Source organism: Esox lucius, chromosome 23, assembly GCF_011004845.1.
Source record: "Esox lucius isolate fEsoLuc1 chromosome 23, fEsoLuc1.pri, whole genome shotgun sequence".
In the NCBI taxonomy this organism is placed as follows: Eukaryota; Metazoa; Chordata; class Actinopteri; order Esociformes; family Esocidae; genus Esox; species Esox lucius.
Genome location: NC_047591.1, coordinates 5753779 through 5766235, shown reverse-complemented (window position 1 = coordinate 5766235; position 12457 = coordinate 5753779). Strand labels below are relative to the sequence as shown.

At 43.7% G+C, this 12457-nt stretch overlaps 1 protein-coding gene across 10 annotated transcripts in view; it reads right to left on the bottom strand.

Moving 5' to 3' along the window:
- The window catches only part of cald1a (caldesmon 1a), a 65806-nt gene that overhangs the window by 6116 nt on the left and 47233 nt on the right, over window positions 1-12457 (bottom strand). For 7 of the 10 annotated variants that reach the window (XR_829449.4, XR_004575219.1, XR_004575218.1 and 4 more), the window contains 10 exons: window positions 11471-11882; window positions 11344-11361; window positions 11119-11247; window positions 9987-10060; window positions 8732-8996; window positions 6285-6425; window positions 4446-4489; window positions 4250-4325; window positions 3789-3923; window positions 3474-3566 (listed from right to left, as the gene is read on the bottom strand). Coding sequence is in view for 7 of the 10 variants with exons in the window: in XM_010902206.3 (XP_010900508.1) it covers window positions 3474-3566; window positions 3789-3923; window positions 4250-4325; window positions 4446-4489; window positions 6285-6425; window positions 8732-8996; window positions 9987-10060; window positions 11119-11247; window positions 11344-11361; window positions 11471-11882 (1387 nt within the window). In the remaining 3 variants the exon portion in view is untranslated. The remainder of the gene's footprint in view (window positions 1-3473; window positions 3567-3788; window positions 3924-4249; window positions 4326-4445; window positions 4490-6284; window positions 6426-8731; window positions 8997-9986; window positions 10061-11118; window positions 11248-11343; window positions 11362-11470; window positions 11883-12457) is intronic. The other 3 variants (XM_010902208.4, XM_010902209.5, XM_010902210.4) reach the window with 3 other exon arrangements.

Below are 12457 nucleotides of genomic sequence, written 5' to 3'. Positions count from 1 at the left end.
ACTTCGGATTGAAGACTGGACAGAACGAAGAAGGACATAAGAGAAATGCAATTCTGTTATATTCTTTTTAACCAAGAGAGGGAGACAGAGATTCTAGAGGTATTTCCAGACATTTGCCGGCGGGCTGAGAAGTCCGACCAGACAAAACATTCCAACAGAATTAGTCAGTCACCTCACATCAGTACTTGATCCCAAATCGGAAATGATTCAATCAATCAAGTCTTTCATGTATATTCATTGAACATCCTTCATGCCAGGCAAGTGGAAGTCACATTTAATGTTTATGCTAAACCGACAGGGGTTCATAGCTGGTTAAAATGTAAAACACTTCAAAGGTTGGCACTAGGTATGTTGCTGACCGTATCACCGGACGCACCACGCAGCTGACAAATTGCTGAACTTATGCGTTACTTCAGCTCCCAGTCAGCAAGGCAACAGCCCTATAGTGGCTACAGTGAATATTACTATGACATACAGTATGACTCCCAATAGTTGGATTAGGGTCGAAGATGGGATTCATCGAACCTGCCACAGCAATGTTTACACAGTGTCTTTAATTCACAATATTCACCCTGTGCCCACATATTTACCCTGTGCCCACATATTTCTAATTCTGAAAAGTATTTCTCTGAAAAGTATTTCTCTGAGGTGGGTCCCCCTGGAAGTCGTTGTAAATGTTCATAAAGTAATTAAGTACACAGTCTGTGTGCTCTGTGGGTTCATATGAACAAGAGCCAATCCGTTAATATTGCAATGCAGATTTGATGTGTAGTAAGTGAGATTCAAACAACTACGCTCAAAGCTTCATGCTGACTCAAGAGGATACATGCTTGTGTAATCCACTTGAATGAATACAAGGTCCAAACTTACCACGAGTCCAAACCTTACTAATGCGACGCTCCAGCGTTTGCCTTTCAAGGCCTATCAGAAGCTAACGATATTGTCTCCCAACCAGCTAGTTCCTCCCAGCCACTAGTCAAGTAATATGACAGCAGTGGGTTTACACACCAGTTGCACCTCCTTGTTATTCTTATAGTGGCATAATGATTGGATAAGTATGATGAACGAGCAGTTGTCTACAGAGCTCTGGCGTGGCTCAGAGGGTAAAGCAGTTGTCAAGCAAACCTCCCTGCAAACGAGGTTTGAATCCTGTTCATTCTATTACATAGGGCTGTTTGGCTGATCTGATTGTTTAAGCATGACAAACGAGCTGTAGTGTTCTGAGCTCTGCATTGGCTCAGAGGGTTTTGTAGACACTTTTTGTGTCTGGGGAATGTTTATGCTAGGCTAGCGTCATCAAATCCCTGAGGTGATTTTGGAGGTACGTATGGCTATGCAAAGCTAATTCTTGGGCATCAAGCAGGTTAATGACGTAAGGAAGCAGGTTCCACCTCTGCTCTTTCCTCCATGCCTGAATAGAAGGTAAGTGCATACATTTTCATATTTATTCTTCATGGCACCCCATGGGTCTCGAACCAACAGTGCAGATTTTACATTCATCAAGCGTTGCCCTTACAATGTGTGCAAAATAAACTTGTTGTCAGGATGTTCCTGGAACGTGAGGAGGTATTGCCATTGTCCCATGACCGTCTTTAGGACGATCTCTGTTGGCCACATCCGGGTGCATAAAATAAATGTAAATAAAATCTAAATAAACCTGCCTGAAACTGAAATATGGTCAAGGACTACAGAGAGTGAATTAATGATTGGTGTGCATCCTAAATTGAACTTTTCTTCCCTATATAGAGTGTATAGATATGTTTTACCAGAGCCCTATGGGGTACTTTAGTGCACTACATATGGAGTATAGTGGGGTTTAGGACACGGTTCTGGTATGTTGGAATGCAGCCCAGAATGGGAAGCAGTCTGACTTTAGCCCTACGTCCTTCTGATAACCTGCATGTGATCCATGATAGGAACCATGCCACATTTCATATTAAACTAATACCGGTAATATGTGATATGCACAGTTATAGGACAGTAAGCACACATACTGCTGTTATGCAAGGGTAATTTTCGAGCATGAGAGCTACTTAAAAAAACAATGTTGCAAGCTAGTCTTTTTTCCTAGCTTTGAAATAGGAACATTCTTCTTTTCTCCCCTGCAACTTCCCTAGGAGTAAGATAAAAATGACTGTGATACGTGTTCTTTCATTATACTTGGTAAAATGTTTTTTACAGAACTCTTGAGGGATTCAAGTCTGTAAATAATTATGTTTTAAGTTAAATTTAGCATAGTTTTAGAGAAAAAACAAACAGTTCGCTCTGAAAATTACAATTACCCATAGAGTGAAAGAAATTGGATTTTCTGAATTATAGTGATTTAATTACACCAAATTACATTTGGTCTTGATGAAAAACTATGATTCCCCTTCAGTAGCTTATCTGGCCCATATTGGGAATTTAACAAAAGAGGACTTTACAAGCCAAGAAATAGTTATTCAACGCTCAGGCTCATTTAAAGACGTTTACAACATTAACAATTATTAGAAACAAATTAGCTGCTTTCTAATTATATAAAATACAACTGCCTGGTAAGTCAATGTTTTGGGAAAGTTTAAAGTAACCGCCAACTGACAAGACAGTTATCATCAACGGGCTAGATGGGTGCAACAGAACAAATTACTTGGCATGCTACTCATAGTAAACTGCAAGATTGCAGTAGCTCACGATTGATCAGTTAGGTATATTATATATAAATATTTGTAAATATATATATAATTTCAAGTTTAAGCTGGGGAGTACATTTTCCGGAAAATTTACTCCCCAGCTTAAACTTGAAATTATATATATATTTACAAATAAACATTTACTACCCAAATAAACGGCTTTACTTTAACTTTCAGGTGCCTAAGACGTTTGCACAGTACTGTATTTCTTTGAACAGGGCACTTTAACTATCCCTGCATTTCAGTTGCACATACTACCTTACAGCTCCAACTTGCTGGATTGCACAGGCAGAATTGCCATTTGTACTTGCATTTGCCTCATCGCACAAGATTCTACTTGTAACATACCCTATACTTAATACTTGTACATTTTCTGCCCTCTTCTATTTGCACATCTGGTTAGATGCTAATTACATTTCGTTGTACTGTACTCATACTGTTCAATGACAAAGTTGAATCTAATCTAATCATTTCATAAATCACAGGCAATTATTATGAAATGGACAAATAATACTTGGCAGCTACCAGTCATTCTCATGATTAAAATGAAATAATGTTCACAGAAAGCTGTATCCCTAATCATTAGATACACAGCCTAATCTTTCATCAGACGTATGTTCACACTATAGCTTAAGTGCTGATAAAACATTGAGTTGTGGAAGTGTATGTTTAGTGATAAAGTAACTTTCTCTTATAAAAATATAAAGACGGGAAAAACACACACTCTCAAAGTACAGTAAATAGCCACAAAGAGTAAATGATCTAATTTAAAGGCAGAAATTGGTTGTTATGGAGACGTCCTACCGTTGGCCTTCCTCCTGGCGTTTTGCTCTCAGGGGTTTTATTCAGCCAGTCGTTGATGCGGCCTGCCACGCCTATCTTCATCCCAGCTGCTTCCTGTGTGGAGTGGGGAAACCGAAAAAAAGAAAGAAAAGAAGACAAGGTCAAAGTTCAACTCCAGCAGAACGCCCTGGGCTGGTCGTCATCGGGCTGAACAGGAAGTGGCGGTGAAACGAGCCCTTTCCTTTTTACCAGCACCCCCCCCCACCCCCTCCACTTCCTCCCTAACCGCTCCCAAAACGTGTCCCAGATTTCCCGGTAGGCTCCCGAGTCTCCCACCTTGTGCGTGCCCCCGCCACCCCCGGGCGAGTTGAACACGCTGCCTTTCTCCCACATGCTCTTAATGTTGCGGATCCCGTCTGTCACCATGGGCAGGTCCACTGCACCGGAGCGTGGAGACCGCACATCCTTGCTCTGTAGATGGAGAGAGAGAGGAGGGGATAGGAGGCTGGATTATAGTTCGTTCTCAGTCGTGGGGAATGATCGGTATTCTCTATAGACAGGAGATACAGGACATTCATGTTCTGGGTTTCTCTATTGGGCTTGAAAAGGAAACCACACTGAGGAGATCTAAAAATGAAAGCAACACTATTATCGACACATGATTGTATATTATAACATATAATATTGTAATAGTACCTTAATAAGTATGTAGGTCTTAGATGTAATGTTATAATGGTGGATGTGATAGCTAGCATTAGTAGGTCTAGTCAGATGATGCCATTGATGTGACCTCTGACCTGGGCAACAGAAGTGTACTGCTCCAGTCTGTTGTCAATCTTTGAGACGACGGGAGTGTGGGACGTCTTCACTGCGCTGCTCAGAACATGCAAGAGCACCAAATTAGAAGCTGGATCATGTTATCACAGATGACTTCACACAGAAGGCACGAGTGGTGATTCAAACCTAGGTTTATTAATGGAAAGGAATGTTCACCTTTTCTGGGCCGACTTGTTCAGAAACTCTGCCCTTTCGCCAATCTGTAAAGAGCAATCAGAGAATTATGCTTTCCACCGCGCGACAAGCGGTGCACAAAGAACGAACACACAACCCCTTGAAAATACATGCCGCACAACCACATCACAAACGCACACTCCCTCCAAACCCAACAGCATTCTCCTTTCCTCTCCTCTACCTCTCTCTCCCCTTTTTTTTAACCACACTCATTACACCCTTGTTTAGACAGGGCTTTTCCCAGCCGAGCCAGACACAATGTGCCTTACTGTTCTGCCCTGAACAGTACCTCTGCAGCCCTACCAACAGTTACTGTCACCCGGCCAGGAAAAGCAAAGCAGAGGGCAGAGCAGCGCGGGCCATTTTCAAGCCCGACGCTGTGGGAACCTCGCTCCGACTGCAGCTTGTGAGATACGACAACGGGGCTCGTGGGGGTGTGGTGCTGCCTGAACCGCCCGCTTCTGCAGCTCACAGCTTCTCAAAAAAAGAATAGGAGAAAGAAAACATCCATTCACCCCCTCCCGCTAAAAACGAAAAGGAGAAAAAAAAGATCCCGGCTCGCTCTCTCTCTCTAGTTGGGCCCAGCTACTGAGAGTGTGGGAGTTCCGCAAATATTCCTCCTGACAGGAAATAGCCCATTCTCAGGCTACAACAGCAGTTCTTTTTAAAGAGCTCCCGTTCTATCGCATTCACACTAATCCTATTAGCCTAATCGTTTTCCTGCACCCCCACACTTATCATGCTGTGTTACTGCTTCCGCTTGTCACATCTGAAGTGTGATAACTTAAACTACAGGAATATCATCCTCCATGAAGGCAGCCTTCACAGCAACACTGTTGTGTCGGCAGAGAACATAACCTCACACCATCACGCATGCATGTAGTTGCCCATAGACACTGATCTAAGATCTGCTTTACTTTTCTCCTTCCTACTGATTCAGGTTTAGATATGGAGAATGGTAGTCTGATCCTGGATCTGTACCTATTGGCAACTTCAACCATCAGCAGTACCTACAGTGAACATGATGACGAAGTAAAGCTGTGGAGAAATATGGTTGGATGTTAACATTGTACCACTGAGAAATAACACACAATAATGACCGCTGTGGAGAAATATGGAAGGATCGTAACATTTGCCCACAGAGAAATTACACACAACAATAACACGAATCTAATTGGATTAGCATAAAGACATTTTCACAACTAAACCAGTAAAATTAAAAATTCTAGAGCCAGTTTTAGTGTTGCCAACAAGATGGATATTTGATTTATTCTACTGGCAGAAAAGTAAAAACCCCAAAGGCATTCAATGTGTGGGAATTCGTTTCAGCAACTCTCGAGGGTTTATTCACATAAGTTGATTAATTAAACACTGTATTTCATGACAAATATTAAAGTTACGTTAATCAGTTGTGGTGGTTACATAACAGCAAGACAACCAAAGTCATCGACACCAAGAGTAGAATGTGTTAGATGTTATGAAATCAACCAAAAAGGTGGCCTGAGGTGAAGCAGCAGTCTAAGCCATGGCCTCTGTTGCCCATGTACTGCTGCAGCATGTGTTTGAATCTGGACTACTGCTATTTCAGCAATAACTCTTTCCCCACTACCTATATAAAATACATAAAAACAAGATGTAATCTGAAAAACTGTTACATTTCCTTATTTAATGTAATTTAAGTTCCCTTCACTTGGACTAGCATTTTGCATCCCTGTAGTCCTCACGTGTAAATCTTTAAAGTAGTAAGTCAGTGCTGAATAGGTTCAAGCTATGTGACAAACACCAAGGAGGGAGGTAAGAGGTCAAAGGTCACCAACAAACCTTGAGGGAGGACCCACGGGGGCTGAAGCATTTAAAAGGTTTGGCTTCCCCGTCTACAGTCTCCACGCCCATATGCTGTCTCTTCTCCGCCGCCTCTGCCCTCCTCCTCTCGATCTCCTCCTTCATCCTCCTCTTCTCATCCTGTGACAGACAAATGGAGCAGAACTCTCAAAGTTATCAAACTGTCCCACACGCACGCATGCTAATCAGGCACCAAGCTCAACTTAGTCTAAGTTTCCAATTAGCTCTCTACTACAGTAAAAATAGCAATTTACAGTCTATTTGTACTTTGGTTCCTATTGGTACTGTGCAGTAAGAATAAGAATATTTTGATTTGCTTTTCCTTCCTTGGACTACTTTTGATAGGTACTGCAGACCGGGAACACCCCACAACTGCTGCAGTTTTGGAGATGCTCTGACCCAATCGTCTAGCCATCACAATTTAGCCCTTGTCAAAGACACTCAGATCCTTACGCTTGCCCATTCTTCCTGCTTCTAACACATCAACTTTTAGGACAGAATGTTCACTTGCTGCCTCAAATATCCCACCCACTGACAGGTGGCATGATAACGACATTATCAGTGTTATTCACTTCACCTGTCAGTGGTCATATTGTTATGGCTGATCAGTGTAAGTAAAGGTTAGAATGAATAACCTGGTGGAGGTTTTGATGAAATTCTAGTGAATTTGGATAACAGCATCAGAAAACGTTTTTAAAACATTGTGTTAACGAGATTATCAGTGTTATTCACTTCACCTGTCAGTGGTCATAATGTTATGGCTGATGGGTGTATCAGTGTTATTCACTACACTTGTCAGTGGTCATAATGTTATGGCTGATCGCTGTATAACCAGACAGCCTCTGCAACCCTGACACAAAGCAAATTCAGCAGATGAACTTGGCACAGGATCAGTCGTCCATGTCCTCCCTAATCGGTCTCCCTCTGTTCACTCATCATTTAATTACGAGGAGAGTCCTCATTTGCATTTACACAATACAGGGTATGGGGGCAGAAAACAAAGGCGGACATCGTGTTGAAAGCCAAGCCTCAAACAAAGACCTGTCTGGAAATGACAAAGGCTGTATCAAAATGGTGTCTATTCTGTAAATAGGCCCATGTTTGGGCTCTACTCAAAGACCGTGTTTTTTTCTTTTACATATTTGGACATATGCATATCTTTACTTCAACGCTATTGACAGATTATGGTGAACTAATTTATTGGGGCACAGTTTAGAAACCTACCTCTAAACAATAACACGATTTGTCTCCATCTCATTTTCTATTACTGAACGAGACCAGTATCATACTAGCAAGTCCAGGGTGGTTTTAGGGTTGGAAGGAACGTACTGCGAGTGTCTAAATTTAGTATGAGGAGTTTACAAGTCATTATAAACTGATAGAATGACTGGCGAGACATGGGGAATATGTCATTCACACTGATTCATTTTGTAGACATTTTCTTTCTACAAAATTAAACATTAAAAACATTAACATTGAAACATTGACTCCTATGAGCATCTTCCGGTCAGCTCTTGGGATGACTTTGGTGGGTCAACCTGTCTTATGTAGATTACTTTGGTGGGCTGACCTGTCCTGTGTAGATGACTATGGTGGGTCAACCTGTCTTATGTAGAGGACTTTGGTGGGTCAACCTGTCTTATGTAGATGACTTTGGTGGGTTGACCTGTCCTATGTAGAGGACTTTGGTGGGTCAACCTGTCTTATCTAGATGACTTTGGTGGGTTGACCTGTCCTATGTAGAGGACTTTGGTGGGTCAACCTGTCTTATGTAGATGGCCAGTTGTTTGGAATTTTCTCCATTTGTAGATGATCCATTGAACAGTGGAATGAGGAACTTCGAAAACCAAGTTTTTAATGTTGTCTAATTTCTAATCATTTGCACTTATTTTGGTGCACATGATTCTAATTCTAGCCATTTCATGTGTTGGTGAAGCTAATGTTTTCCACATAAGGAAATCTGTTTTCAAATTTTCCTGTGATAATAAACTGGGTTGCCTTTATCAATGAATGTGGTTGAAATTCAGCATAAATATGTGTAAAGATTTGTTTTTTGAAATAAAACGCTCCTGGAGGTAATAAATGTACATAGGCTACAATTTCACAATGTTTGGGTAGTGAGTAGCACAGTGTCAAGTGGACATATGAACAGTCAAATTATGGACTGACTATCATAGCTCAGATATGTGAGGGTGTGCTCATGTAAACAGGGGAAAAGAAAGAAGGCCTATAAAATAATGAGCGTTGGGACTGAAATAAGAGCATGCTGATAAGGATGTAGAATAATAAGTTACTGTCATGCTTTAGCATGCACGGACATGATATATAGCTGTTATCTACCACAGGTGCTACAGCTAAATAAACTTTACAGAGGGAGAGAGAGAGCAAGAAAGAGTTACATCACTGCTACCCCTATCAAGTCCTACCTCCTCTCTGGCCTTCCTCTTGGCCTCCTCTTCTTTCTGCTGTTTCTCCTCCTCTTCTAGGATCTTTCTCCTTTCCTCCCTCTTCTTCTTCAGCTCCTCCAGCTCTTGCTCGGCCTCCTGCTGCTTCCGCCTCATCCGCTCAAACTCCTCGGTCTCCGCGTCGTCGCGGCGGCGCTTCAGTTCCTCCAGCTTGCTCTCTGCCTCCAGGCGCGCCGCGGCGTCCTGCTCCTCTGCTCCCGTTTCAGGGGAGCGCACGCTGCCGCGACTAAGGGGCATACAGGTCATCAGGTGGCTGTCATCAACACGGTTAGAAAGGCTAACGGTAGAGAACGCACATCCCTTAACTACACGTTAAAATGCATCCACACACTTGAACGACATGAAGCACCCATGAAGCTACATGAAACAAACACACCCACACACACCTAGAATCAGCTCGGGGCTGTCTAAGGTGACAGTGTCTCAGGTTTCTCTCCTGCCCTTGCCCGCTGGGTTTTGGGATTAGGTGACATACGGCGAGCCCTCGTCTAGAACGCCATCGCGCCAAACAGCCGCGTGTTTGTGTACGCAGGGATCAACGAGTGACTTTACAGACCACTTACGCAACACTCTCCCGCCTCTATGCATGTAATAGTCACAGGCATTCAGGTGACCCTAAAATCGAGGAATGCGTGTGAGCGTGTGTTTGTGAGAAAATGGGTGTGTGGGTAAGCGGGTGTAACAATAAACCGTTAGAGCCGGGGCTGGCCCTATGATGCACGGAGGTGTGGTCAACAGCTACAACCTGCTTTAAGACCCAAACACAAATGCCACAGTAGGACGCGATAAGCAGCTACTCCTTCACATGAGTGATGTCTAGCTTGTTGTTCTTAACGTGTCTCCTTGACATTAACATAACGGAAGGAACATGTACTGTAGGACAAGTTAGACAAACTTTCCATTAGCTCTTTATTATCTTCACATGCTACATGGAGGTTTTTTGGGAACATTGCACTTGCAGTTTAAGTTAGTATAGGAAGTAATGTTGCAGGATGGCTCATTGTTGCCACCTCTCATTTATGATCTAAAGTCGAAAGCCACATTATGTGACCGGTTCCAGGATAGACATTTGGCCAAATACAAGGAAGAACTGGAACCATTATGGTACTACATTTTACACCCAACTATGTTGACCAGGAAGATCTCCCTAACCTGACTGACTCTAAGGGGGGAGGGACCTTGTGTTCAGCCTCAGTCATTCTCTCCTGCCACCTACCTCAGGGTCCTCTCTGGCTTATGGTGCTTTGGAGAGGTGTCCTCATGCAGACCTCCATTGTGCTTCTCATTCACCTGCGGGCACAGAACACTCTGAGCGCACAACAAACACACGCCGTGGACACACACCGACGCTTGAATGACGCTCGCGTTCGTGCTGTGGGCGTTTCCATGTGACATTCCACCATTCCAGTGAGACCAGTGGCTTTGTGTGACCCCAGTTTTGTCCCAAATGACACTGACGCCCAGCTACACTTAGGATCCAGAGTTCAAAAGCAGCGTAGTAGACAGGGAATACGGTGTCATTTGGGTTACACAACTGACCTCAAGACATGTGGTTGTGGAAGTGGTTGGACATGACAAGAGATGCAAAACACGGGTTGCACACACACACACAAACACGCACACGGCAGATGACACCAAATGACACAGCAGGCAGAACATCACACAGACCCGTTATATACCAAAGTAACTAATCCGAAGATGAACAAAGGTAATTACTGTACAGTTTGACACCAGCTGGAAAATGGGATTAGAACAGTACAACTGACGGATATACGCTAAATCCAAGGCAAGTCAATTACATCGATTAGCCAGCCTCTTCGTAGTTACTTTGAGATAAATGACGGCGATGTGTTGCCCCTCAAAAGCCACCTGATGCCGACATGCAGTTGCTCATACAGAGACCGTATTGTGACCACTCTGTGTGGGCCGTGGCGTTAGACCTCGTTAACCATAAACACACAACCGTGACCGCAACCACACCTTGTAACTCAGACCTTTATGAGTGTGGGTGCGAACCACACTGCGACCGAACTAAGCAGAGGGGGAACTTCGATGTCTAGGAAATCACCATCACTGCAATCACTGCAGCTGTAAGTCGCTCTAGACATGAGCGTGTGTTGACGTACATTTTCGTTTTTGGCTACAGCTTCGCGCTGATTTGTTGGCAAAGACTTTAGCAGTTGTCATATTATCTGGCCGGATTTCCAAGAATCATTTCAGAGACATTTTGAGTCCACGCCCCTGTTACACACCTCTATGTTAAAAGCTTACCATATCCACACCATTTAGTCTGATATCTCACAGTCTTCCTCAGAATCATTATTGAATGTCACTGTTGTGTCGTCTACCTCTAACTGTTCTGGGGCCACATCTACCTCTTCCTCATCATTTGATTCAGAGTCATCTCCAACCTCTGCCTTCCAATTGACTGATTCCTCAATCTGGTTTGTTATCACTGCTTTTTCTTCAGTGTCTTCCTATGAAAAGGAATGGGAGCAATATGTTCTGTCAAGATAAAAAGAACCATCTGCAAACTCCAGCCACCAACGTAATAAATAAATCCATGATCATACCTTTTCTTCGACGGACTCCTATAGATAAATAAGGTGCATTTTAACAATGAGAAAATGCAGATTGGAAAGGGCATGAAAATGGACAGAAAACACACAAATGTAAATACAAATGTACCAATAGACTGACCTCTTCTCTCATATAGGATCGTCTTGGTTTTTCCACCACCACTTCCTCTTCCTGCTCAGCTTCTTCCTCTTCCTGCTCAGCCACTTCCTCCTCTGGGGCTGCTTCCTCCTCCACCTCCCTCTCCTCCTCCGCCTCCTCCTTTTGGCTGTTCCTCCCTTCCGCCTCTTCTTCGCTGTCTCTGTAACGGCCTCGGGGTCCGGCGGACGTCTCGTCCACACGGCCGTCCCTGGCGCCGTAGCTTCCTTCGGCCACGGATGGGTCGAGACTCTTCTCTCTCTCCAGAGCGTCCATCATTCTCCTCTGCCGGCGCTCTTCTCGTTTGGCCATGCGCTCAAGCAGGGCCTGCTCTTCATCGTCTACTCCACCCGAAGACGCCACAGAAGAGGAGGACACGGACACAGTCTCAATCACACTGAGAGAGAGAGAGGGAGGGAGGGAGAGAGAGGGAGGGAGAGAGAGGGGGAGATAGATCACTATCGATCCCACTGAAGGATGAAAACAGTTAGTCTCCGAAATCTCTACAAGGTCAACGTTTCTGAAATGTTTCTGCCAGCAATACTCTGGTCATTCCAACACAGCACTACACCATGACATCATGAGTCAATAAATATCGGTTAAGTACTTGGCTCACAACAACACGGACAATTGCACAGTATTTCAACTCCATTTCCTGTGCACAAGTTTTCTATTCAATTCACTGCATAGCATACTAACTCTGGGTTGTTATTCACAAACAAAAGCTAACGGCTGATTTTCTCTTAGAACTGTCCCGTCCACATTGCACTAGCGACAGCTACTGCCCTTTACCGGATTCATAACACACTGACATGGCATCAATACAGTACCGTAGGTGGGTCTGCACCCAACACCACAGCCCCCTCACACGCACCAACCAGGCTTAACACAGGCTGACCGCACCATCTGGCAAATGTTAGCACAGAACGCCGGACACAATCGACAATGGGCTACATCACGTCTGATCACAGG